Below are 26,446 nucleotides of genomic sequence, written 5' to 3' on the forward strand. Positions count from 1 at the left end.
TCTTTGGTTCGATACCGGGCCGAAAAAAACTTTCTTGTGCAGTGGTGACCTAGTGGCTAAGGTAGTGGACCAGTAATCGGGAAGGTTTCCGGTTCGAATCCGAAACCACCAAGGTGCCACTGAGCAAAGTACCGTTCCCACTGTGTACCCCAGTACTGTGCTGTGTTTCACAATGACAATCACTTCACTTTCAATTTCACAAATAAATTCAGGATTCTTAGACAGATGCAGATACAATTTTTAGGCACCCCTTTTTCATAGTAAAGGCCATGCACAGTTGTTTGTGCATGCAGCAATATGCAAGATAATCAATATGTTCTTTGTGACAGATAACCATATTAGTAGAGCAATGACAAAACAGCAGTCATCATGTACTGTTTGGAAAATATAATAGAAAATTGAAAGTGAAGTGACTGTCATTGTGAAACACTGCAGCACAGCACACACTGCACATTTCTTTGCATTTAACCATCACTCGTAGTGAGCAGTGGGCAGCCATGAAAGGCACCCAAGGAGCAGTGTGTGGGGGATGGGACTTTTGCTCAGTTGCACCTCAGTAGCGCCTTGGCAGTGAAGGATTCTAACTGGCAACCTTCTGATTATGGGTCCATTTCTTTACCTGCTAGACCACCACTGCCCCTCAGGGTTAAGTGTCTTGCTCAAGGACTCAATGGTAGTAAGTGGGGTTTGAACCTGGATCTTCTGTTACCCACTAAGCTAGTATTGAATTAGGTCATTATCCATGTCAACAAAGACTAGACTAAAAAAATCAGTCATTAAACGCAGCCTCATGCTGATATATTTCCAACTGTAACTCACTGTGCATACTAGTGGTGTCAAATAGCGCCAGCAGAGACTGAAGAAGCGGCTGGGTCTCACTCCTGCCATGTCTTCAATAATATCACACATGCGCTCTGCTCCTGGTAGATGGAAAGGTACGTTTTTGTTGTTGTTGTTCTTTTTTTTTATACACAGCGCATACGGAAAGTACTCACAGCGCATCGCTTTTTCCACATTTTGTTATTCCAAAATGGATTGAATATTTTCTCCTCAGAATTCTACACACAGCACCCCATAATGACAAGTTTACTTCAGGTTTTGGCAAGTTTCTTAAAAATAAATAACTGAGAATGCCATGTACATAAGTGATGCTGTGAATACTTTATGGATGCACTGTATATACAACATAAGGACTGTCTAAGATTTTACTGCAATGAGTTATTATTTACCAAATATCCAGCCCATTATCAGACACTGAAGACCAGAGAGGAAGAGCACAGAGGATCCATTTATGCTATAGTAATCAAAGACCTGCAGGACATAAATCCCACCCTGCAGAGAAAATGCTTATTAAATAATAGACACAAATCACTACAATCAGTTGAACTTAATACTTTATATTTGGTTCTTTGAACACCTCTGTAATCATTAGGATACTTATGCTGAAGCAGAAGAGGCTGAAGACCAGCAGTAAAAGTTCTCTGCGTCCAGGTCTGCGCAGCACAGTGGGAACCAGGTCGATCACTGACACGATCACCACTTCAATCATGAAAAACTAGAATTTATGCATCCAACAGTTAATATCTGTTGTTTGTTTGTTTGTTTTTTCTTTTTGTTTGTGTACGTTCATATTTTGATGCCACCTGTGAATCCAGGCCAAGCAATATAATCATGATGAAGAAGCATATCGCCCACAGCTGGGGTAAAGGCATCATGGCAACTGCCTGAGGGTACGCAATGAATGCCAGACCAGGACCTGTAAGAAGAAAAAAGTTATTCATGTAGCCACAAGCATAATTAATTTTAAACATTATTGATTACTTGTATTGTTTGTTCTATATAGATACTCCCAAGCCATTATAAGTACAGTACCTGACTCTGCAACTTCTGCAATGCCAACATTGTATTCATGAGCCATGAAGCCCAGCACTGAAAATACTGCAAATCCAGCCACCAAACTGGTAGCAGCGTTCAACAAACAGAGCCAAAAACAGTTCCTGCCAGAGAGGTTCGAATTTAGGATGCTAAATTAGGGATATTAAAGGGGTGCGGTTTGATTCAAGATTTTTGGGGACTGACTGGTTCTAAATCATACCTGTAGCAGTTGGTGTTGTATGGATTGTAACTTCCCAGTGAAACCAACACTCCTCCACCCACACTGAAGGAGAAGAAGACCTGAGTTACAGCCTCCATCCACACCTGCATGAAAACACATGGACTTGTTTACCAGAATCCTAATATGATTATGAACAACTACAGACCAGTGTCTCATCTCTTTCTAAAGTCCTTGAGTGCAGTGTCAACGATCAGCTATCACTTCATCTGTCTCAGTACAACATCCTATATCCCAACCATTCTGGCTTCAGAGCAGGTCATTCTGCATAGACAGCCCTTCTGGCTATTTCTGGGAAACTACATGTGGCCAGATCAGCGAAACTCTCATTGGTTCTTATTCTCCTCGACCTCTCTGCAGCATTACATTTAACCACAAGACTCTCCTGTCCATCTTGAAATTCGAGCCTCAGCATTGAAATGGTTTGTTTCCTAGCTTGATGAGTAGTACCAAGTGACTTGGAAAGGATCTACATCTGCTTCACACAGACTCTAAACTGGTGACCCTCAGGGCTCAGTACTTGGTCCTCACCTTTTCTCCCTCTACACAAGATCACTTGGTGAGGTAAGTTCCTCACAAGGGCTATCCTACCACTGCCATCTGGCCTCTCCAACTAATACAGAATGCAGCAGCACGACTGATCTTCAACCTTCCCAAATTCTCCCACAACACCCCACTTCTACTCTCCCTTCACTGGCTTCCAATAGATGCCCACATCAGATTCAAAATACTGATGCTGGCCTACAAAGCCAAACATGGAGTAACACCATCCTACCTCAGAGCCCTTATCATACCTCGTATACTCAAAAATAAGGGAAGTGATTGTCACATGTGATACACAGCAGCACAGCACACGGTGCACACAGTGAAATTTGTCCTCTGCATTTATCCCATCACCCTGAGTGAGCAGTGGGCAGCCATGACAGGCATCTAGGGAGCAGTGAGTGGGGACGGTGCTTTCCTCAGTGGCACCTTGGTGGATTGGGATCCGGCAACCTTCTGATTACGGGGCCTCTTCCTTAACCGCTAGGCCACCACTGCCCACTACTCCGACCCTCGAGTACTGCTCGCCTGCTCCCTACACTGTTGATGGTACGAGGAAGACACTCATTTAGACTGTTCTCTGTCTTGACCCCTAGGTGGTGGAATAAACTTCCCCTCAAGGTCAGAACAGCACAGTCACTAGTATTTTCAAATTCCTCTTTAAACAATAACTTGTAACTAACTTGTATCTTCTTATAGTCTGACTTATGGAAGTAAAAACTAGAAAACAAAAGAATTGTATTCATGGTTTGAGTCTGATCAGTTCATTGATGGTAACATTGGGGTGAAAGAATGCCTAATGGCATGAAAATGTTGACTTTTTTTATTAAAAAATATTTTGAAAAGGTTGGGAATAATGAATGCAAACTGTCAAGGTCCCGCTCAAGGTCCGAGTGTGCCGGAGTTAAATGGTTACACTAGATTTATAAGTGTATTTCTTCTTTCTTGTGTCTTTTATTTTCTTATTTTCTAAAGACTTTTATTTTGTTTACCCGTATTCTGATGTGGGTAAGGGAATTATAACGACAATCAGGGTGTTTGTTCAATTGTAGAATGTTAAAATGTTTTTGGTTATGTTAAATATGTTTCTGTATTTTTGTTTGTTCAATTTATGATTATTATAAAAAGTTATGTGGGTTCTAAAACTTTGATCACCCCCCGAAAAGTGGTTGGATGCGGCCGTGCCCTTGGGTTAGTGGGTTGGAGACCCGGTTTAGTCCTCTTAGACACATGGCATGAGCTGTGAGAGGTGCAAGGGGTTTGTGTGTAAAAAGTTATTTCTTCTATTTTAATTTATGTACATATTCGGAATATTTTGCATGTGTGTTATTTTGTGAATATTTTTTTATGTTCTGTTATTACTGTATATTGTAGAGAGAGGTGCAGAGAGACGCGAGTTGTGACGCGATGTTCTGGCGTGACCTTGTTTTTATACAGGTATGCAATATTGTAAATACTTTATGTTAATGTTTAGTCCTCTTAGACACATGGCATGAGCTGTGAGAGAGAAAGGTGCAGAGAGACGCAGTTTGTGACGCGATGTTCTGACGCGACCTTGCTTTTGTACAGAATACAGTTTGCACGGAAAATCTCGTGGGTGTCGGCTCGTCATTACGGTTCAAGAAAAGAGATAAAAAAATTACACAACGCAGAAGAAGAACCGCTACACGAGCAATGATTCAAACTAACAACCATGGGGTTTGTGAGATTTGCATTTTATGTCGGAAAAGTTCTGGTTCGAATTCTTTGAAACTGACAACTCATACAGGTTGATCAAAGTAACCTGAGGCTCTAGAAGCAGGGTGAGGTCAGGCTTCAGATAGTACACAATCCCCTGCAGGGCACCAGGTAGAGTCAACCCTCTGATCAGCAACACCAGCAGCATCACGTATGGGAAAGTGGCTGTAAAATACACCACCTGAAAATAGAGATACAGCATTTTAGGGTTGATCCCCCGTCTTGTGAAAGTTTCTTCCTGTCTGCACGACCCTGTCTCACTCTGTCTAATTGCTAGAAAATAAAATTCTTGTAGTCTTTGAAAGTTTAATATTGTTTTTTTTACATTACATTTTTACATTTGAATCCTAAACACCAACCTTTCCTGTAGACTTCACACCTTTCCAAATGCAGAAGTAACAAATGACCCACATGGCAATGGCGCAGAGGAGGATCTCCCACCGAACACTGCCCAGCTCCTCAATACCACCTGAGATCGCCAGCACACGCCGTCTGGAGATACGTTGTTTGTTAGAATGTCTGGAATTCTGTTTGCATTTCCAGTGTACTTAAAGATTCCTTCTGTGTTTGACTTTAAAAACTTACTCCCAGAATTCAGTTGCTGGAGAGGTCGAGTTGGTGTTTATAGTCTGGTTATATTTGTTCAGTGCGTCAAAGTCCTCACAATTTTCTACAGGAAGTGAAATATATTTAGTTCATTATTCTTAATTTCATGAAGCTGTTGCACTACTGTTATGCTGCTGTTGTTACCCATGCCAAGGTGTAGTCAGTGTTCATACCTGTGTTCCAGGTGTGGCCACAGCTGGCCCAGGGCAGTTTGGCGTAGAAAGAGAAGCACAGGTACAGAAGTGCCCATGCAAGGATGATGACGTAAGACATGCAGTTATAGACCCTCATTATAACACCTGTGTAGCCGATCCCTTAGAGAACAACAGGATTTGTATTGTTTCTCATGAACGTTAGACTACGTTCTTCAAATCTATGAATCCTTGAATATATTGACCTGAACAGATGAGAAAGTTTTTTCCCCACTCACCCTCAGCAATTGGGCACAACTTATGCCAGCAGGTGATGCTTGCTTGCTGTGTGTACTGACCCATGGCAATCTCCAAAAGAAACAGGGGGATCCCACAGGTCACCACAACCACCACATAGGGCACCAAGAAAGCACCTTGAAAAGAAAATTCAGTACAAAGTAATATACTTTTTAACAAAATGTTTCTTATGTTGTCCGTTCATGTGTACATAAGGTTAGAGTTGTGGTTATGAAACATGATATTTAAATGTTCATACATTACTGCATTGTAAACCATACAGTCCTTGTGGTATAGACTACAGTAACAAGATTAGTGTAAAATAAAGCAGTTCAATATATCTCAGTGTATCTTGTACATAACTGAGACTTACCTCCACCATTTCTGTAGCAGAGATATGGGAATCTCCAAACATTTCCTAATCCAACTATGTTCCCTGCGACAACCAGGAGAAATTCTATATTGCTATTCCATTGCCCTCTTTCTTCAATTTTCTTTCTTTTACCCTCAACCTCTTCACAGTTCACAATTTCCATCTTCTTTAGTGTGGTCTGATTAAAGCTTTCTGTCCCTGATCTCAATGCTTTGCCAGTCAGAAATTATTGAAATCTTCATTTTTAAATGTAAAATGCCCTGCGCTTTGGGGTCATATTGCTCTGTTCTGTTTTACCTAGATGTTGTCCTGGTGTCTGTCTGTCTGTGTGTATTTGTGTGTGTGTGTTTCTTTATTCGAGACATTGAGAAAGCAAACAATATAATGTGGAAGGACGGATTGTTCATTAAACTTTGTAAATTAGTCATCTCAGGCCAAGTGTACAGACGGTTCAGGAATTTTTTGGAGGGAAGAAAACTTCAAATTAGAGTAAAGAAGAGCTATTCGCAGAAATACTTTTTTGAAAATGCAAAGCCTCAAGGCAGTACAGAGAGTCCTTTATTATAATGATAAATTATGTTTGATGGTGATGTTGAGAATGGGGTGGGGCCTTCGTTGTTTGCAGATGTGTGCAATCTGTAAAATAGAAAGGAACATTACAAAAATAGAAGAATGGTCATACAAAGTGAGGTGTTAAAGTTAGGAAGAAAATTAATTGGCAATATCAAATTTGTCGCTTTACAGGAAAGGCAGTCATAAGATGTAAATTATACGTTCAAAGGAGAAGGGTGAGATATGAAGTAGCAATTTTCAAGTGGGAGGGTAGAACAGGCTGATGAGGCAAACTGACAATACTGAGCAGCAAGTACAATGACAGTTATAGCACGTAGAGTGTAGATGCGTGTTCCAGTCAGTATTTAAGTGTGTGCACGTACAGTTTGTGTGTGAGTAACACAATGTGGGTGTAATGTTGGTGTTCAGGTGTTGCTGTGGAAAAGTCGAAAAAATGAGGGTAAAAACTGTTCTTAAGTCCTATAGTCCAAGCAGCTAGACTCAGTTCTTAAACGGTTGGATCCTAATCAATTTCAGGCAATTACGACTTTAATTTGTATAAGATTGAGGGTGCAGAAAACCTCAATAAACCGAAATGCGTCTGACTAGTTCCATGCAGCAGCACAGTTCTACATTGGTTTTGAAACACATGCTCACTTTGTGTGGAAGCTATTGAAACAAATAGATCATTTTTCACAATTTAAAAAAATATTAATATAAAATCAAGGGTGCAGAAAACCACCCCAAAATGAGGTTTGTATAAATAGTCCCATGCAATAGCACTGTTCTACACTAATCTGGCCCCAAACCCTCAAAAATATGGTTAGGTGTTGAAAGAAAAAACAGAAGTCTTTGTGGAGGGTTGTGCTTAGTGAATATCTGAATATCTGTTGAATTTTCAACATGAAACTACTGTAACTTCACCGCAGCGTCTGAGTTCTACTTTCAGATCGTCTCTTCCCTGTCTGTATTCTCCCTGTCTCTAGGTCTAGGGCTCTTCTGTTTTAGGGTTCAGCCTATGTCTTAGTTTGGTCCCCTGTTCTCTATCTGCACTCGCGTCATGGCACTCATCACCATCAGCCTGGAGGCTTCCAAGAGGCTTGGAATTCAGGGCTCAGCATGGCAGTGGTTTGCTCCCTACCTTGATGAGCGATCTTACCAAGTGACTTGGAAAGGATCCACCTCTACCTCACGTAGACTCTCCACTGGTGTCCCTCAAGGCTCGGTGCTAGGTCCTCTCCTTTTCTCCCTCTACACGAGATCACTTGGTGAGGTCATTTCCTCACATGGATTATCCTACGACTGCTATGCCGACAACACACAAATCCTCTTCTCCTTTCCTCCCTTTGATCTACATGCTGCTTCCAAAATCTCTGCATGTCTAACAGACATCTCTTCTTGGATGGCAGCACATCACCTCTAATTCAATCTCACCAAAACTGAACTAATATTCATTCCAGCAGATTCTTCACCACATCAGGATCTTGCTATTTACCTGGACAACTCACAGCTCTCTCCTTCTACAAGAGCCCGCAACCTTGGAGTAACAACAGGCAACCAACTCTCCTTCTCAACTCACATCAGCAACCTTTCCCGCTCATGTAGATTCCTTCTCTACAATATCAGATGAATCCGCCCTTATCTGTCAACCCAGGCCACCCAACTACTGGTTCAGTCCTTAGTAATGTCCCTCCACTGGCTCCCAGTAGCTGCACGCATCAGGTTCAAAATACTGATGCCGGCCTACAAAGCCCAACATGGAGTAGCACCATCCTACCTCACAGCCCTTATTACACCTCACACTGCACCTCGTTTACTCCGAGCTTCCAGTACTGCTCACCTGGTCCCTCCATCACTAAAGGTAAAAGGAAAACATTCATCTAGACTCTTCTCCATCTTGGCCCCTCGGTGGTGGAATGAACTTCCCCTCAAGGTCAGAACAGCTCAGTCACTGAGCACCTTCAAACGACAGCTCAAGACCTTCCTCTTTAAAGAATATTAAGATTAACTTGTAAATTTCTTATTGTAGAACTTTTGTACAGAATCTACAACAGAGTGAATAAAATATTGTATTCATAGTTGGGAGTCCTAGTGAATCAGAATTGATCTCTTCATCGATGGTAACTTGAAAGCACGTTGTAAGTCGCTCTGGATAAGGGTGTCTGCCAAATGCCGTAAATGTAAATGTAATGTAAATGTGTATGTTCTCGGCCCTTAAAACCTCAACACTGAAAGTCATCACAACCACCATGAAGGGCACAAGAAATGTCTGTTTATCAGTCGTACAAACATATTACGTATTTGTACTAAAGCAATGTGAAGCACTATATACCATCCTGAATTGTGTTTGAATTTATACACATGAATATTGACAGGTTTATTTGTCAGTCTAAATGTGTTCAAAATTATTCTCTGCTTTTTGTAACTGTATGAACATCTTGATGACTGCTAGTTCTTGTTTTTATTTTTTCTTTATTTGTGTAAATAAAATAATAATATTGCATTGTTTTCTGTATCCTTGAACTTCACTTGTAGCAGAGGTAGGGGAACTTCTACACATTTCTAACCCAACTATGTTTCCAGTCTCAGTCAAGAGAATTTCTGTGATGCTTGCCTTGGTTTTCTGTTCCTCACACTCAGCCGCTTCTCCTTCCATGAGCTCCATCTTCCTCTAACTGGTCTGATTATTGCTGTTCAGAGCTCCCTGAGTACCTGGCTGCTTCAGTTCCAGTGGTAACTAATGGTTCTCCTGTAGAGGGGAGTTCTGTGGTTCTTGTGCCGTCCTCCTTGTTTTGGGGATTGTGGAGTGTAGTGATCAGAATTGTAATTTGGTTGCTGTTGGACTATCCAGTCAAAGTTCCTAGTTTGTCACTTGGACAGTCTTGCATCTCACTGTCCCACCAAAGAACTGAGTAGGTGCGCTGCCTGTTCATCATTTTTATTGCATGGTATGGAGTTGGGAGTGATCTGCAAAACTATCAGACACTTTGTTATTTCCTATTGCAGTCTGTGGTAATTTGACTCTCTGTGATTTTATGTTAACTGTTCCTTTTACTTGGAATGATCATACAATTTACATGTTTTAGTGGATTTGAGAAAATCCTAAATATTTGTGTTTATAATTATTCCACCCATGAAACAGTTCACCCTATTAGTAGCCTTTAGTAACTCCTCATTATTAACTTTTATTACGGCCTCTAAGACAATGTATGTGTACATTTTTACTTGCCAGATAATGTTTATTACTGAGAGGTTAATTATTATTTTCACACTGATGCAAGCAACTTTTAATAAACCAAAGAATTCTAGATTATTTTCTGTTAGGTGCCCCAACAAAGTATCTTCTTAAAAGCTTTATTTGTTCCCCACGGCAACTACAGTGCGTCTGGGGTCAACTTTGAAAGCTCTTCCCTCTGCTTCTGGGTCAAAGGAAGGTCATCAGCACATTGACAAAGATGAATGCAGCGCTGGTAAGAGAGAGAAATACCATCATTATTTATTTACAGACCAACAAATAAGGTTGTGCATGCATATACTGTATAAGTTCCATCAAAACTTAAACTAACCTGTTTCAGGCTTCCTTTTCCAGTACACAGCAAGTAGACAGCCAGTACTGGTACCGCCAAGCCAGACGACAGTGTCATCATCCAGCCCAGCACATTAACCCACCCCGGGTATGTGTAGGTTCGGTTAAATGTCAGGGGTTTGTAATTGGCCAAGGAGCCAATTAAAGATACCTGGGGAAAGAAGGACAGTATGGCATTACATTTACATTTACATTTACATTTATGGCATTTGGCAGACGCCCTTATCCAGAGCGACTTACAACGTGCTTTCAAGTTACCATCGATGAAGAGATCAATTCCGGTTCACTAGGACCCCAACTATGAATACATCTATTTAATTCACTCTGTTGTAGATTCTGTACACAAAGTTCGACAACAAGAAAATTACAATTTAATCTAAATATTCTTTAAAGAGGAAGGTCTTGAGCTGTCGTTTGAAAATACTCAGTGACTGAGCTGTTCTGACCTCAAGGGGAAGTTCATTCCACCACCGAGGGGCCAAGACAGAGAAGAGTCTAGATGAAGAGTCTAGGCATAATTTAAACTCTGTAGTGTAGTGGTTTTCGCATTCGCCTAACACGCGAAAGGTCTTTGGTTCGATACCGGGCAGAAAAAAACTCTTTCTTGTGCAGTGGTGACCTAGTGGGTAAGGTAGTGGACCAGTAATCGGGAAGGTTTCTGGTTCGAATCCCAAACCACCAAGGTGCCACTGAGCAAAGTACCGTTCCCACTGTGTACCCCAGTACTGTGCTGTGTTTCACAATGACAATCACTTCACTTTCAATTTCACAAATAAATTCAGGACTCTTAGACAAATGCAGATGCAATTTTTAGGCACCCATTTTTTACAGTAAAGGCCATGCACAGATATGCAAGAAATCAATATGTTCTTTGTGACAGATAACATATTAGTAGAGCAATGACAAAACAGCAGTCACCATGTACGGTTTGGAAAATATAATAGAAAATTGAAAGTGAAGTGACTGTCATTGTGAAACACTGCAGCACAGCACACACTGCAAATTTCTTTGCATTTAACCATCACTCGTAGTGAGCATTGGGCAGCCATGAAAGGCACCCAAGGAGCAGTGTGTGGGGGATGGGACTTTTGCTCAGTTGCACCTCAGTGGCACCTTGGCAGTGAAGGATTCTAACTGGCAACCTTCTGATTACGGGTCCATTTCTTTACCTGCTAGACCACCACTGACCCTCAGGGTTAAGTGTCTTGCTCAAGGACTCAATGGTAGTAAGTGGGGTTTGAACCTGGATCTTCTGTTACCCACTAAGCTAATATTGAATTAGGTCATTATCCATGTCAACAAAGACTAGACTAAAAAAATCAGTCATTAAACGCAGCCTCATGCTGATATATTTCCAACTGTAACTCACTGTGCATACTAGTGGTGTCAAATAGCGCCAGCAGAGACTGAAGAAGCGGCTGGGTCTCACTCCTGCCATGTCTTCAATAATATCACACATGCGCTCTGCTCCTGGTAGATGGAAAGGCACAATATTTTTTTATTTTAATGACAAGTTTACTTCAGGTTTTGGCAAGTGTATTTAACAATAAAAAACTGAGAATGCCATGTACATAAGTGATGCTGTGAATACTTTATGGATGCACTGTATATACAACATAAGGACTGTCTAAGATTTTACTGCAATGAGTTATTATTTACCAAATATCCAGCCCATTATCAGACACTGAAGACCAGAGAGGAAGAGCACAGAGGATCCATTTATGCTATAGTAATCAAAGACCTGCAGGACATAAATCCCACCCTGCAGAGAAAATGCTTATTAAATAATAGACACAAATCACTACAATCAGTTGAACTTAATACTTTATATTTGGTTCTTTGAACACCTCTGTAATCATTAGGATACTTATGCTGAAGCAGAAGAGGCTGAAGACCAGCAGTAAAAGTTCTCTGCGTCCAGGTCTGCGCAGCACAGTGGGAACCAGGTCGATCACTGACACGATCACCACTTCAATCATGAAAAACTAGAATTTATGCATCCAACAGTTAATATCTGTTGTTTGTTTGTTTGTTTTTTCTTTTTGTTTGTGTACGTTCATATTTTGATGCCACCTGTGAATCCAGGCCAAGCAATATAATCATGATGAAGAAGCATATCGCCCACAGCTGGGGTAAAGGCATCATGGCAACTGCCTGAGGGTACGCAATGAATGCCAGACCAGGACCTGTAAGAAGAAAAAAGTTATTCATGTAGCCACAAGCATAATTAATTTTAAACATTATTGATTACTTGTATTGTTTGTTCTATATAGATACTCCCAAGCCATTATAAGTACAGTACCTGACTCTGCAACTTCTGCAATGCCAACATTGTATTCATGAGCCATGAAGCCCAGCACTGAAAATACTGCAAATCCAGCCACCAAACTGGTAGCAGCGTTCAACAAACAGAGCCAAAAACAGTTCCTGCCAGAGAGGTTCGAATTAAGGATGCTAACTTAGGTGTGGGGTGTGGTTTGATTTGAGTGAAATGGTTCTAAATCATACCTGTAGCAGTTGGTGTTGTATGGATTGTAGCTCCCCAGTGAAACCAGCCCTCCTCCACCCACACTGAAGGAGAAGAAGACCTGAGTTACAGCCTCCATCCACACCTGCATGAAAACACATGGACCTGTTTACCAGAATCCTAATATGATTGTGAACAACTACAGACCAGTGTCTCATCTCTTTCTAAAGTCCTTGAGTGCAGTGTCAACAATCAGCTATCACTTCATCTGTCTCAGTACAACATCCTATATCCCAACCATTCTGGCTTCAGAGCAGGTCATTCTGCATAGACAGCCCTTCTGGCAATTTCTGAGAAACTACATGCGGCCAGATCAGCAAAACTCTCATTGGTCCTTATTCTCCTCGACCTCTCTGCAGCATTACATTTAACCACAAGACTCTCCTGTCCATCTTGAAGAGACTTGAAATTCGAGTTTCACATTGAAATGGTTTGTTTCCTAGCTTGACGAGTAATCTTACCAAGTGACTTGGAAAGGATCTACATCTACATCACACAGACTCTAAACTGGTGACCCTCAGAGCTCAGTACTTGGTCCTCACCTTTTCGCCCTCTACACAAGATCACTTGGTGAGGTAAGTTCCTCACAAGGGCTATCCAACCATTGCTATGCCCATGACATTCTAATTTCCTCCCTCTGATGTACATGCTGTTTAACTGACATTTTATCTTAGATGGTAGCCCATCACCTAAAACTCAATCCCACCAAAACAGAACTAATATCCATTCCAGCAGATTCTTCACCTCACCAGGATCTTGCTATCTGAACAATTTTCAGATCTCTCCTTCTACAACTGCACGCAACCTTGCAGTAACTACAGTCAACCAACTCTCCCTCTGGACCTACATCACCAATAATTCCCACTCACGCAGATTGCTTCTCTACGGATATATCCAAAGGATCCGCTCTTATTTGTCAACACAGGCCACTAAGATACTTTTCAGACCCTAGTAACCTCATGACTGGATTACTGGAACTCTCTTCTGACTGCCATCTGGCCTCTCCAACTAATACAGAATGCAACAGCATGACTGATCTTCAACCTTCCCAAATTCTCCCACAACACCCCACTTCTACTGATGCTGGCCTACAAAGCCAAACATGGAGTAACACCATCCTACCTCACAGCCCTTATTACACCTCACATTATCCGACCCTCCAGTACTGCTCGCTTGGTCCCTCCACCACTGATGGTACAAGGAAGACTCTTCTCTGTCTTGACCCCTAGGTGGTGGAATAAACTTCCCCTCAAGGTCAGAACAGCACAGTCACTGGTATTTTCAAATTCCTCTTTAAACAATACTATATTGTTTATTATAGTCTGACTTATGGAAGTTAAAAACTTTTTTTTATGGCTGGGAATAATGAATGCAAACTGTCAAGGTCCCGCTCAAGGTCCGAGCAATGATTCAGAATAACAACCATGGGGTTTGTGAGATTTGCATTTTATGTTGGAAAAGTTCTGGTTTGAATCCTTTGAAACTGACATCTCATACAGGTTGTTCAAAGTAACCTGAGGCTCTAGAAGCAGGGTGAGGTCAGGCTTCAGATAGTACACAATCCCCTGCAGGGCACCAGGTAGAGTCAACCCTCTGATCAGCAACACCAGCAGCATCACGTATGGGAAAGTGGCTGTAAAATACACCACCTGAAAATAGAGATACAGCATTTTAGGGTTGATCCCCCGTCTTGTGAAAGTTTCTTCCTGTCTGCACGACCCTGTCTCACTCTGTCTAATTGCTAGAAATTAAAATTCTTGTAGTCTTTGAAAGTTTACTACTGTTTAATTTTCACATTTGAATCCTAAACACCAACCTTTCCTGTAGACTTCACACCTTTCCAAATGCAGAAATAACAAATGACCCACATGGCAATGGCGCAGAGGAGGATCTCCCACCGAACACTGCCCAGCTCCTCAATACCACCTGAGATCGCCAGCACACGCCGTCTGGAGATACGTTGTTTGTTAGAATATCTGAAATTCTGTTTGCATTCTCAATGTTATAAAAGATTCCTTCAGTGTTTGACTTTAAAAACTTACTCCCAGAATTCAGTTGCTGGGGAGGTCGAGTTGGTGTTTATAGTCTGGTTATATTTGTTCAGTGTGTCGAAGTCCTCACAACTTTCTACAGGAAGTGAAATATATTTTAGTTCATTATTCTTAATTTCTTGAAGCTGTTGCACTACTGTTATGCTGCTGTTGTTACCCATGCCAAGGTGTAGTCAGTGTTCATACCTGTGTTCCAGGTGTGGCCACAGCTGGCCCAGGGCAGTTTGGCATAGAAAGAGAAGCACAGGTACAGAAGTGCCCATGCAAGGATGATGATGTAAGCCATGCAGCTATAGACACTCATTATAACACCTGTGTAGCCGATCCCTTAGAGAACAACAGGATTTGTATTGTTTCTCATGAACGTTAGACTACGTTCTTCAAATCTCAAAATCTAGGAATCCTTGAATATATTGACCTGAACAGATGAGAAAGTTTTTTCCCCACTCACCCTCAGCAATTGGGCACAACTTATGCCAGCAGGTGATGCTTGCTTGCTGTGTGTACTGACCCATGGCAATCTCCAAAAGAAACAGGGGGATCCCACAGGTCACCACAACCACCACATAGGGCACCAAAAAAGCACCTTGAAAACAAAATTTATTACAAATAAGAATTCATTACATAAGAAACATTTAACAAAATGTTTCTTGTGTTGTTCGTTTGTGTGTACATAAGGTAAAAGTTGTGGTTATGAAACATGATACTTAAATGTTTATACATTACTGCATCGTAAACTATACAGTCCTTGTGGTATAGACTACAGTAACAAGATTAGTGTAAAATAAAGCAGTTCAATATATCTCAGTGTATCTTGTACATAACTTAGACTTACCTCCACCATTTCTGTAGCAGAGATATGGGAATCTCCAAACATTTCCTAATCCAACTATGTTCCCTGCGACAACCAGGAGAAATTCTATATTGCTATTCCATTGCCCTCTTTCTTCAATTTTCTTTCTTCTACCCTTAACCTCTTCACAGTTCACAATTTCCATCTTCCTTTGTCTGGCCTGGTCTCAGCTCCCTGTTCCTGATCTCAATGCTTTGCCAGTCAGAAATTAATTAAATCTACTTGTGTTCCAGGTGTGGTCACAGCTTGCCCAGGGCAGTTTGTCATGGAAGGAGAAGCACAGGTACAGAAGTGCCCAGACAAGGATGACTTGACATGTTGTGCAACTGTGGTTTCTTATAATAACACCTGTATGTGATTTATTCATATAATAATTCATAATAAAAAAACACACAAACCTTCACAGTGTTTATATATTGAGGAACAGTTTGTTCTGCACTCACCCTGAACAATTGGGCATCAGGTGATGCTTGCTTGCTGTGTGTACTGGCCCATCACAAGCTCCAGAAGAAACATGGGGATTGCACAAATCACCAGAACCACCATATATAATGCATGTAAGGAAGGAACCTCCACGTTCTGTTTACTTTTTGTGCTTCCACCAATATAGATCAAACAAACACCAGGTGCAGTGACGAAAAAAGGTGCAGGTTTATTTACAGTGCGGTAAGTGCTCAAAAAAAAAAATACTTAAGATAAACAAAAATACACCACAACATAGGCAACAATATGATATGATACCCCATATGAACAAAAGATGTAGTTTCACAGCGAGCTGTTGCACTAATGCTACCCAGTCACTGAACCACCAACCTGACCTTGACCCACACGAAGACCTTCGGCTTACTGTCCCTTTAAATACACCCCACATTCAAAGCCTAATTGGGTGAGCTCAATATGGCATTCACAATATATATATTCAATATATTCAAGTATATTGTATTATTCAATATACCATTTTATAAGACAAAGGACATGACTCAAATCATACAAAGAACACATATACATTATCAAAATAAACACAGCAGACAAACACTACATTAAACACACATTTCCCCTGTCCCAAGACTATAAAGGCACTGTTCTCATAGGGTGCATGTTTCCATGGAAAACATTTATGCTGCCGAACCAGGAAAACCACGGTGAAAACATGAATGGTGTGTATGCGTAATTGTGCGGAACTATGGATGGATAATGAAGCCGAAGCAGTGTGTACCTCACTGTTCGCTAGGATGGTTAATAATAAGTAAATAAATAAATGAAACTGGCAACCTACAGTGTGTTGTGTTTATTTGAGAATTTGAGTGATGTGTGATGTGTCATCGGCGCACATGCAGAAAACAGACTTTACATAACATAAGCACATAATACATTTACAACATGCACCATACAGATGAAAAGTGCCCACGCTTTTTACATGGCACCTGGAACGCACCTCAAAATACAGTCTATCCAGTCACTTCATGCAGACATTTTGCAAGTGTAATGCATTTAAATACGTGGTCTGTTTCTTAGTTGTACAAACATCTTATCATATTAGAAATGTCTACTGTAGCTCTTTGTACTAAAGCAATGTGAAGCTATACCAGTCATGGCGAGGAAGTAGATCTGGAACGACGGCTGGACATGGCGAGGAAGAAGGACGTATATGCACGACGTCACGAAACAGGGGTTTAGTACATGGTGAACAGCACAGTGGTAACAATGATGCCTCTTGAGACTGTAATATATTATTGCAGTAACAAAGAAAACATTTTAATTACTGGCTCTTGCTGTGTAAAGAGTTGTTCTTGTGGAAAACATTCCTCCACCGTTCTTGTAGCAGAGGTAGGGGAACCTCACCCTCCTCTGACTGGTCTGATTATGGACTGCAATGTCAGCATTGACATTGACTAAGCTACACTTTGAACCAAAACAGACCTTCTGACAATATACTAATTGTCAAAGCACAATGCAAGTGTTTGTCTTTTAGAAGGTGACAAACCAATAAAAAACGTGGTCTTCACTCTTAGAAGTGAAATCTATCTAATCTTTAGATAGTGATTTAATGTAGAAATTGTCAGGATCCGGTCCGAAATGGGGGTTACTCCGGTCCAGGATCCGGACCGGAGTTTCATTGTTGTCATGTGTAATGTTCCCTAATCGTTTTCACCTGTGTTAATTGTATAAAGCTGCCCTGTTCGTTTCTGTCCGCTGTCAGGTCTTTGAAGTTATGTTCCGTGTTCACTAGTGTCTTCGTCTCGGATGTCTCCCCTGTCCTGTGATTCACCATTAAACCCCTGTTCCGTGATGTCAGGTGAAAGCGTCCTCCATTCCTTGTCATTCCTCGTCACTCTTCGTCCTCCTCTCCGTTCACCCGCCGCGTCATGCCCGCATGGACGTGACAGAAATGTGTGCTTGACATCAACATCAACAGGGTTTTTTGAGTTTAGTGGATACTTGCATGTGGCTGTGAGCTCATAGTGTTGGATGCACACAAAGGCTAACAAATTGAATAAAAGTGCATTTATTTACAGTGGAAGTATGTACAAGTAATCAAGGAGACACACAATACTAATGCCCAACAAAGTGAGGGAGCTATTAGGGGACAACTAACAAACGATTCAGTATGAATGGTGATTATTGGTGAAATAATTTGTATGAAGAATTCATATTAGTATTCCTGAGATATCGAATGTCCCAAAGCGAAATATCTGCCTTTGCAGGCTTGCAAACATGCTACTTTACATAATGTATTATCACTCATTCAAAAGATCTATTCAGCTAAAAAGTATAGTTTTATACAAAATATATTTATATACCTATGTAATTAATTGTGTAAAGACTCAGAAAAAGATTCAGAAAGTCTTCACACTTGTCTTTATTTGCCACGAATGTGCAAAAGCTGATTGAAAATGTTCAGCACACCTCTTCCTGTAGCAGACAAAAAAAAATGACCAGGCTCAGCAGTGCTCCTGACGTCGGACTGGCTGCTCCGTTCTTCTGTTGCCAGGCCCTCTGCAGGCTGGAGGTCAGAAGACAGCGGCGCATGTTTCCCGCTCGGTCCCACACCAGCAGCTCCGCTCTGGACGCACAGCAGCTGGAGGTGTAGCTCAGTCTCAGAGGCCTGTTCCTGGACCAGTCTGAAACGTTCACAGCGGGGTCGTCCTGCACCAGCTGACTTTCTTTCACAGGCTCCTTCATGTGCTGCTCGTGATGGCCCTGGGACACTGGGTCCTCATGGAAGAGCAACAGGGTACCGTCCCCCTTTGAGAGCTGAACAGCAGCCAGACCAGCATAACCGCGGTCTGTCACAGCCAGGGTAACGCTCCAGTTGCCCCGAGAGCACTGCTGGGGACAGGTGTTCTCAACAAGTATCGCTGAACAGGAGGGAGGTGATGTGTCAGGTTCCTGTTTTAACACAGAATACCTTGTCACTGCTACTGTTTTTGTGTTTCTTTACTATAATATGTTGTAGTATACAGTACAGGCCAAAAGTTTGGATGCACCTTCTCATTCAATGTGTTTTCTTTATTTTCATGACCATTTACGTTGGTAGATTCTCACTGAAGGCATCAAAACTATGAATGAACACATGTGGAGTTATGTTCTTAACAAAAAAAGGTGAAATAACTGAACACATGTTTTATATTCTAGTTTCTTCAAAATAGCCGCCCTTTGCTGTGATTACTGCTTTGCACACTCTTGGCATTCTCTCGATGAGCTTCAAGAGATCGTCACCTGAAATGTTTTTTCCTCCACTTTTTGTTAAGTACATAACTCCACATGTGTTCATTCATAGTTTTGATGCCTTCAGTGAGAATCTACCAACGTAAATGGTCATGAAAATAAAGAAAACACAACTTTTGGCCTGTACTGTATATTATAGTAAAGTGTTGTAATAAAAGTATTAAAGTATTATAATATATATACAATTCTTCCAACCAGACAACCATTGTCGCAAACGCAAAAAGAAGAAGCCAAAGGAAGAAGATATTGCTTGTGCCAGTGCACCTATACTTACCAGTGGAATCACAGTTAGATGGACGACAGCATAATTTGAGTCAGCAGAGTCCAGTGCTCGGATCATAAGGGTCAAGGTGACAGCCACTCCAGCCTCAGCATTCCTCGGAGTTTTCAGCTCTACCTCCCCCCTCTTGGACGCTCTTTTATGAATAAAGAACCTAAAAGACAAAGTAGGCAAAAATGATTGGTTTGATGGGTACGGTCATTTCTATACGTGCATGCACAATTCTATGTGAAGGGAGCTTTTTAGGATTCCAAAATGATACCAGGCATAACAAATACACTGAACCCCAGAAAGAAGCTGAAAACATTGCACTGATTATTGAGGACCTTTATAAACCAGCCATTGGAGACGCATGTGTAATAGGGCAGGGTTGTGTCAGGAAGAGCGTCCAGCACAATGATCCAGCACAATGATTTTTGCCAAATCAGTTGTGTGGACAGCCAGTTGATCTGCTGTGGCAACCCTTAACAGAACGACGTTGCAAACCTTTATGCAAAAGTCCTGGTACCAAGTCACCAACCCAGGTGAACTAAGCCTTGATTCGATGAGCAAGGTAAATTCAAACCATTTTAAAAACCTGGATTTGGTGGCCCCCGAGTGCTTGATATAAGAAGCACAGATTTAAGCTATTGTGTTTCACACACAGGTGAAGTGTGGATGCATATTTGAGTTTGACTCACCTGTGGGGACCCATACGTGTGAGATAGCCACGGTTGTCCTCGGCAGACAGTGTGAACGTGCGAGCAGGGCCGTGATTCCACACATTGAAGGGTACAGCTGACCTGTGGCCAGGAACCAAACGTGGCATGTAGAGAACCTGGAGAGCATCCAGGTTTTAAAGAAAAAGACAAGAGGCTAATTCAGGGGTGGGCAAACTGTTTGGCTCAGGGCCCAAATTGACGTTTAATATTTGACAGACGGGCCAGCACCATATGCATACATATCAGACATACACATAAAAAGGACAGCGATTTATTATCAAACATCTTTTACTGTTTCAACCTATATAAACGCGTCCTGAACCTGGTGACTATTCATCCTAACTGCTTGCCATTCATGACCATGTAAAAAAAGTGTAAAGAAGATCTTCAGCTCTATCTGTGACTTGTGCGCCACCTGGTGTAACGCCAAGCATTACAGGAAAATGTCAAACTAATGCCGTTATAATTAAGGGCAATTCAGCACCAATGAATAAAAAAATGTTTTCTTACAAAAAGCATTCATATTTTCACATGTTCACATTCATATGTTGGGGGTTAAATTACCTGTATCTGAACATGTGTAGGCTGGATCATCTCTGTCGACACCCTCTCCAGCCTGTTCCCTTTCCCATCAGCGCCAGACAGACGAAGACTGAAAGGCTCTCTTGGCACAGCGCTTATTCGACCCACCAGCTCCTCCTCAGAAGACCACCAGGATGAGGACGAATTCAGTAGCACTGACTGCAAGCTTACACCAGTGGCCCCCAGAAGAGTCACGTGACTGAAGGTCGGCTCTTCATATGGAGAAAGGCCAGTTACGGCGAGCACCAGAAAGACCGGAAGACCTGAATGGAGGCAAAACCAAAAACGAAGAGCACCGTTCAACATTTTACATTCATTTACATGCCAACTGGTGGTTCTAAATTAATGTTGGTGCATAATATTATATTATGGTTAGCATTGACACACCTGCTATGGGACTGCCCTCAACTTTTGCCAGTCCTGGATGGGTTTTATTGGCCTCTAAAGCAAAGTAATAAATGAAGTCCAAACTGCTGTCACCTAAAAAAACAGCATAAATGTAAAACACATCATAAATACAATTGGTTCTATATGCATACATGATGCTCATCTTCTGTGCACTCACCCAGGATATTGAAGGTGACTGGACCCCTGGCTTTGGCACTAATTATCCACTGCCCAGATTCAATTGGGGGTCGTAGGATAACCCGATGCAGGCCTTGCAACTGCTCCAGCTCTGCCAAAGGATCCGGGGGACCAGGCAGCACCTGACTTCGCCCTGACAGATGGACAGTAGGTTTGCTCACATTTTCTATTCGGGCCATGGAGGGTGTGTGTGTTTTGCACATCCGAGTTACATTTGTGTTCCCATTACCTGTGGGGCTGTGGAGGGTGAGGTGTGACAAAGTTCCAGTCACATGCACGGTAACCGCCTTCATGTTGCTGTCCACCCGAAACGAGTGAGAGGATGAAGAGTCACTCTCAGCATGCAGCAGGGTCACCTATACGGACAGAGGTGGTAACAGTCTTCTGTCCTTTCACCACCAATGTAGGTTATTTTCATTGAGTGTATGTGAACAGATTTCGACATTAAAAAAAGGTGTGGGATGCAATATAGTAGGAGTCAAAAGTTCGGACACACCTACTAATTTATGGGTCTTGCATTTTTTAGATTATAGAATTAAACTGAAGACACTGGACTATGAAAAAAACACATAAGCACATAAGTTAGACCACGTGTCTGGTTTCCAACATTCCTGAAGGTTTGTTGATGATGACAATAGTGAACAAAGCAGGCATGAAGGTAAAAAGGTAGAGTAGCTGTGTGTTTTTTAAAGGCATCAGATTGACAGGTACAATTAAAGAGTAGTCTGGAGTATTGACTTTTGGAGACCACAAGGGGGCCACAATATAAAACTATATGCTTTACATAATTTAACGTGAAGTGGTTATGATACACTGCGGCACAGCACACAACGAAATGTGTCCTCTGCTTTTTAACCCATCACCCTTGGTGAGCAGTGGGCAGCCATGACAGGCACCCGGGGAGCAGTGTGTGGGGACGGTGGTTTGCACAGTGGCAGATCAGGATTCGAACCTGCAACCTTCTGATTACGGGTCCGCTTCAATAAGCGCTAGGCCACCACTGCCCCATTGGTCCCTGTACTCACAATGCATGTTCACAAGCTGTATCTGGCAATGCTTCCTGCTATGACACTGAATGCCAGTTTTCTTGTTGTTGTTTTTATTGATAATAGTGATCGATATCTATAACCATACAGGATGGTTAAAGTCTGTACAGGATATCAGTCTGGTTGAACATGACACTTACCCTTGAACTGCAGTCTCCAAATATTTTATAAATCTCACAAGAATCAGATATTGTAATACTATTTTTTACATAATGTAACGTACTGCACCTTTCTGGCAGCGATGCTGTCCTGGACAATGGCAGACACCTTATGAATGTCTGTATTGGAAGTGAAGACGGTAAGACCGCCGGACGCTGCGGACAGGGCAGTGTAGAGAGAGAAGCGGTCAGGAGAAAGAACCTGCCTCCTGATCCGTCTGTCTGCACGACTCAAGTCTTCAGTCAGGAGGAAGGTCACCTGGAGGAGGGAGGCAGACTCTCGACTGAGGCTCTCAGTTTCTTAACTGCAGCCAACTTAATAAAAATGTTGAATGCTTGTTCTTTTATTAAACAATTTTTTTCATTTAAATTTAATTGTAGAATTCATGTATAATTATGACATTGTGTGCCGGCATGGTGTGAAATAGCATTAAGTACCTTGCTCTGTTTTTCTAGAGAGAGGGCCTTGACTGCATCATAAAGGTGGGCGTCTTTAGGAGAGGCATCAGTGAACACAAAGATTTCAGACAGCGGCGGGCTGTGCATCAATGCCAGCTGGAAAAATGTCAGCCTTAAATCCCACGTTACGTTTACAACACGAAGCGGTCCTTTCAGAGGGTTAGAGACACTGCACGCTTGTCCCCATGGTTACCTGAATGGCTGTGAGACACATCTCCGGCTCATCCCCTCCCCCCAGTGCTGTTAACTCCTGCAAGTGGTACAGGAACTGCTCGGGGTCTTCGGTCTCATAGACCGGGCCCACGGCTGAGAAATAAATACGTACGTGGCTTTTAAAATCGCCCACAGGTTTTTGGATGTTTAAACGAGAAAAATGGAGGACTGTGCTTCTCACTGGGGTCGTGGAAGGGCACCAGGATGAAGGTGCCAGGCTGGCTGTTGGTGCTGTCGCTGTTGCGGGCCTGGATGATGGAGTAGGCTCGCAGTCGGGCGGCGGAGATCTCCTCGAACATGCTGCCCGTGGTGTCCATGACGAACACCAGAGCCGGTGGCTGCTTCACGCTGAAGAGCCTGCAGACACACAGCTGACATTGAGCTTCATTCTCACTTAAGCCCACGTGTGATCAAATTTCATTCAACTTGCTTCTCCGTAGTTAACCCCCTTATTTAGGGGGGCGCAACCTCTGACCTGAGAAAGCTCTTGGCCCCTATTGCATCCCGGAGGTCTCTCAGCACTGCTAGGGTTGCCATGGTTGCGAGGTGGGCAGCCTCCACATGTAAATAATGGTGGGGGGAGAAAAAAGGTGACGTGCTGTCTTTATTGATGCCCCCTTGGGCTTCCCGGTGACGACTGCTGTCCAGAAGTCCACCGTGACTGCACTTCCCTGAAGAAACCTCACAGTCACTTCAGTGATACACATTAAATGTGACATGGTAAATACGGATACATGAACTTGGATAAATTGGATGGATACCTGCTGGCTTGGCTGGAAATGAGCTGAAGTAACCTGTGGTTAGAAGCGGGTGACCCGTGGACAGTTTGAGGAGATTATCCTTACAGGTGAGTCCATGGCATTCAGAGCATGTGGGGGTGTCCTCTGTGATGGAAAATAAATGATGACCCACGGCTCACAGACTGTTGTTGGTTCTGCAGGCTGTTCTACAGGACGCCATATTTAGATAAATGGATTTCTAGGACAGAGGTTCTGAACTGGTTTTGTTTCAGAAACCAGATTTTTATTATGGGCAAAACCCTGTTATAATTTTACTTTATCTTGCTTAGCCACATGCACTGACCTGAGGCTATGGGCATGGCAGGTTCCTTGGGGTTCAGCAGATGCAGGTAGATTGAACGCTGACCCATTTCCACCCAGTTACTGTGGCTGTAGAAATCCTGCATTTTGGCAAAAAGAACATATTTCTCACTTAACTCATGTCTGTTATAATATATCTATTTATAATATATCTATTTAAGGGACCTTGAACCTGTAGAGAATGAAAGAGCTGCCCAAGGTTGTGCCGAGCACCCTGATACTCCTTGGCTTTTGCCAGCAGGACAGTCTGGGCCCAGAATTCCTGCAGCATCTCCATGGCACCTTCTACTCGCTCTGAGTCAAAGTGATAGACCGGGTCGGACCGGGTGGAGCTCAGGAAATCCATGGCTGCATTGGAGTGGACCACTTCTCTGACGGAACGCCAGAATCCCCGACCCAATCCAGCCTGAGTGCCAAATTTAAGAAAAATCGCCAGTTACTAATTTCTAATTTGAAATATTTGTTTGAGATTATTTGTTAGCAACTGTACCTGGTCGTGGATGTCTGAATGGTGTTGTCCTGGCAACATGCTCAGTGTTTCCATGGTTACATTGAGAACTGCTTGTTCCGTCATGTACTGATGTGTGTAAGAGTCCCAGGAGAGAGTCAGGACCTGGGACCAGAAGTTGGGTAGGAAGGCGTGGCATTTTGACAGCACCAGCAGCTGAACTGCCAGGGAAGCCAGACCAATCCTGACCTGTGTTCCTCCACCACCACGCAGCCTTCGCCAGGACATCAGAGCTGTGACATGGGTGGAACGGACCACATCACACCTACACCACCTACCAAACAGCATGACTTTTAACTACATGGTGTAAACTGTTTCATTTAAATTATGCATTTGTAAATAATTCAGTGCATTTTTGTTTTTTCTTGTCTTTAATGTGCAGTATTGCCACTGCTGCAATTGTAGAGTGTACCTTTTCTATGCAGGTAGCCTGTGAAGAGGAGCAGATCAGAAGATCACGCCCATGTCTGTCAGATGTTTGCTAACAGGATGCGGTCTGATGCCACAGAGCGCCGGGCTGAAAGAGAAAGAAAAGTGATATTATTTTTCATGGTTCATGCTTTAGAAATCACTGCTTATCTTTACTATCACACTAGAACTGCCCTTTTGTTAAACACACAAGCTTTAGTCGGAACACTGAAGCACAGGACCTTTGAATGCCAGCAGTTAATGATAACATCTTATCTTGGAATTTACAGCATGGATGTCCTTCATTTTTACACTAAATTCAGTCTTCATTCATTTCTAGAATTAAGTGTCACAGGTCATAGCTATATAAAACACAAATCTGCACTAGATCTATAGTGGGATTGTTACGAGTGTGAAAGCCCAACTAGGTTATTGTGTTTGTCCTTTGTTAGATAACTTATGACGAATACCACTGACCTCATTTGGAAGTTTCTTTATCTATGTCAAACCTATGATCCAGTATGGCTGTGTTGCTGTACTGTATCACAAAGCTAAATGTCAGTGACAAAAGTTTTTCAATTATGTTAGTCCATAAATATCTTTTTTAGAATTTTTAGAATACAGACAGAATGAAATTAAGTTAAATCTGTTACATACGAGCATATGTGCAATGCTAAATTTACATAAATATTTAATATAACTTAATGAATGACAGTGTGTCTCTGATTTATGAGCTATTTCTATCATGCAAGAAACATGCCATTCAAACATCACCCAATTGCTTTTATGATCTGAGTTTATCTCACCTCTTCAGTCCAGAGTCGAGAAGCACGTCTGTCTTGACAGGTCTCTGCATATGCAGACCGCCTGCAGGGAAGAGACTCGCAGAGTCACGCAGTTGCCTGCAAATAGAACTCACAAGCAGCTACGGATGTACTGACTTTTTTTGCCCGAGCTGATGGCTGAGTGTCTACTCTGAAGTGAACAGGTTGGATGCAGACAGGATGGCTGTGCAGACAGCAGGCTGATGCTGAGAATGACTCACTGGGATCCGCTCGCCTCTACTCTTATTTCCCCCCCTTGTCCAGCTAGGCCCATTATTGCATGGTGGACTGGCTTCTCACAATAGGGGTGAATACATTAGCAGGGTGTTGGAGCCCAGACCACTTTCTGCAAAGTTCCCTCTCGCCCCCCCTTACCTTCTCAGTCCCGCTTTTCTCTTGGTAAGAAATCCATTGGGCCCATGATTACAATGAAAAGCCTCCCTTGCCCGGCCCATCCCCCAGTGGCTCCTTTATCTCAGATTTA

At 42.4% G+C, this 26,446-nt stretch overlaps 3 protein-coding genes across 9 annotated transcripts; all 3 read right to left on the reverse strand.

Annotated features, from left to right (window-relative positions):
- Positions 1 to 784: 784 nt before the first annotated feature.
- Positions 785 to 5,978, reverse strand: LOC114801993 (sodium- and chloride-dependent GABA transporter 3-like). Of its 2 annotated transcripts, XM_029000569.1 has the most exons (12): positions 5,801 to 5,978; positions 5,430 to 5,564; positions 5,173 to 5,313; positions 4,979 to 5,063; positions 4,753 to 4,885; positions 4,440 to 4,574; positions 2,096 to 2,199; positions 1,873 to 1,997; positions 1,644 to 1,756; positions 1,438 to 1,555; positions 1,230 to 1,332; positions 785 to 920 (listed from the first exon to the last, which is right to left on the reverse strand). In XM_029000569.1, exons 1-11 carry the CDS (start codon positions 5,961 to 5,963, stop codon positions 1,304 to 1,306), a joined length of 1,281 nt encoding a protein of 426 aa, XP_028856402.1. In that variant the 5' UTR covers positions 5,964 to 5,978; the 3' UTR covers positions 785 to 920; positions 1,230 to 1,303. The 2 variants fall into 2 exon arrangements, with proteins under 2 accessions (XP_028856402.1, XP_028856401.1); XM_029000568.1 differs by having other exon boundaries at positions 875 to 920; positions 1,230 to 1,555.
- Positions 5,979 to 9,512: 3,534 nt separating this feature from the next.
- Positions 9,513 to 15,622, reverse strand: LOC114801991 (sodium- and chloride-dependent GABA transporter 2-like). 2 transcript variants are annotated; one of them, XM_029000563.1, is made up of 14 exons: positions 15,352 to 15,620; positions 14,968 to 15,102; positions 14,703 to 14,843; positions 14,508 to 14,592; positions 14,282 to 14,414; positions 13,980 to 14,114; positions 12,447 to 12,550; positions 12,241 to 12,365; positions 12,012 to 12,124; positions 11,786 to 11,923; positions 11,598 to 11,700; positions 11,308 to 11,408; positions 9,919 to 10,089; positions 9,513 to 9,819 (listed from the first exon to the last, which is right to left on the reverse strand). In XM_029000563.1, the coding sequence occupies exons 1-14, from the start codon at positions 15,512 to 15,514 to the stop codon at positions 9,727 to 9,729; spliced, it is 1,740 nt and encodes a 579-aa protein (XP_028856396.1). In that variant the 5' UTR covers positions 15,515 to 15,620; the 3' UTR covers positions 9,513 to 9,726. The 2 variants fall into 2 exon arrangements, 1 of the variants encoding a protein (XP_028856396.1); XR_003751672.1 differs by lacking the exons at positions 9,513 to 9,819; positions 9,919 to 10,089 and having other exon boundaries at positions 11,806 to 11,923; positions 15,352 to 15,622.
- Positions 15,623 to 17,816: 2,194 nt separating this feature from the next.
- Positions 17,817 to 26,183, reverse strand: LOC114801985 (von Willebrand factor A domain-containing protein 7-like). Of its 5 annotated transcripts, none has more exons than XM_029000549.1 (20): positions 26,080 to 26,183; positions 25,945 to 26,005; positions 25,616 to 25,676; positions 25,143 to 25,247; positions 24,713 to 24,963; positions 24,395 to 24,628; positions 24,206 to 24,302; positions 23,884 to 24,006; positions 23,598 to 23,793; positions 23,304 to 23,479; positions 23,103 to 23,215; positions 22,889 to 23,005; positions 22,521 to 22,709; positions 21,476 to 21,602; positions 21,227 to 21,379; positions 21,049 to 21,141; positions 20,644 to 20,924; positions 20,059 to 20,195; positions 19,373 to 19,532; positions 17,817 to 18,759 (listed from the first exon to the last, which is right to left on the reverse strand). In XM_029000549.1, exons 5-20 carry the CDS (start codon positions 24,956 to 24,958, stop codon positions 18,268 to 18,270), a joined length of 2,934 nt encoding a protein of 977 aa, XP_028856382.1. In that variant the 5' UTR covers positions 24,959 to 24,963; positions 25,143 to 25,247; positions 25,616 to 25,676; positions 25,945 to 26,005; positions 26,080 to 26,183; the 3' UTR covers positions 17,817 to 18,267. The 5 variants fall into 5 exon arrangements, with proteins under 5 accessions (XP_028856382.1, XP_028856383.1, XP_028856381.1 ...); XM_029000550.1 differs by having other exon boundaries at positions 24,713 to 25,004; XM_029000548.1 differs by lacking the exon at positions 25,616 to 25,676.
- Positions 26,184 to 26,446: the final 263 nt, after the last annotated feature.

Source organism: Denticeps clupeoides, chromosome 13 (assembly GCF_900700375.1).
Source record: "Denticeps clupeoides chromosome 13, fDenClu1.1, whole genome shotgun sequence".
Taxonomy (NCBI): Eukaryota; Metazoa; Chordata; class Actinopteri; order Clupeiformes; family Denticipitidae; genus Denticeps; species Denticeps clupeoides.

Coding starts and splice junctions, on each gene's coding strand:
- LOC114801985 (XM_029000548.1), bottom strand. CDS start 24,958: ATGTCCTGGCGAAGGCTGCGTGGTGGTGGAGGAACACAGGTCAGGATT. Junction 24,629..24,712: donor ATTCAGACATCCACGACCAG/GTACAGTTGCTA, acceptor TTTGGCACTCAG/GCTGGATTGGGTCGGGGATT. Junction 20,925..21,048: donor TGAGGGCAGTCCCATAGCAG/GTGTGTCAATGC, acceptor GCCTCCATTCAG/GTCTTCCGGTCTTTCTGGTG.
- LOC114801993 (XM_029000568.1), bottom strand. CDS start 5,963: ATGGAAATTGTGAACTGTGAAGAGGTTGAGGGTAAAAGAAAGAAAATT. Junction 5,565..5,800: donor CTGCTACAGAAATGGTGGAG/GTAAGTCTCAGT, acceptor TTTCTTTTCAAG/GTGCTTTCTTGGTGCCCTAT. Junction 4,886..4,978: donor CCAGCAACTGAATTCTGGGA/GTAAGTTTTTAA, acceptor ACGTATCTCCAG/ACGGCGTGTGCTGGCGATCT.
- LOC114801991 (XM_029000563.1), bottom strand. CDS start 15,514: ATGGAAATTGTGAACTGTGAAGAGGTTAAGGGTAGAAGAAAGAAAATT. Junction 14,415..14,507: donor CCAGCAACTGAATTCTGGGA/GTAAGTTTTTAA, acceptor ACGTATCTCCAG/ACGGCGTGTGCTGGCGATCT. Junction 14,115..14,281: donor GTGTGAAGTCTACAGGAAAG/GTTGGTGTTTAG, acceptor CTCTATTTTCAG/GTGGTGTATTTTACAGCCAC.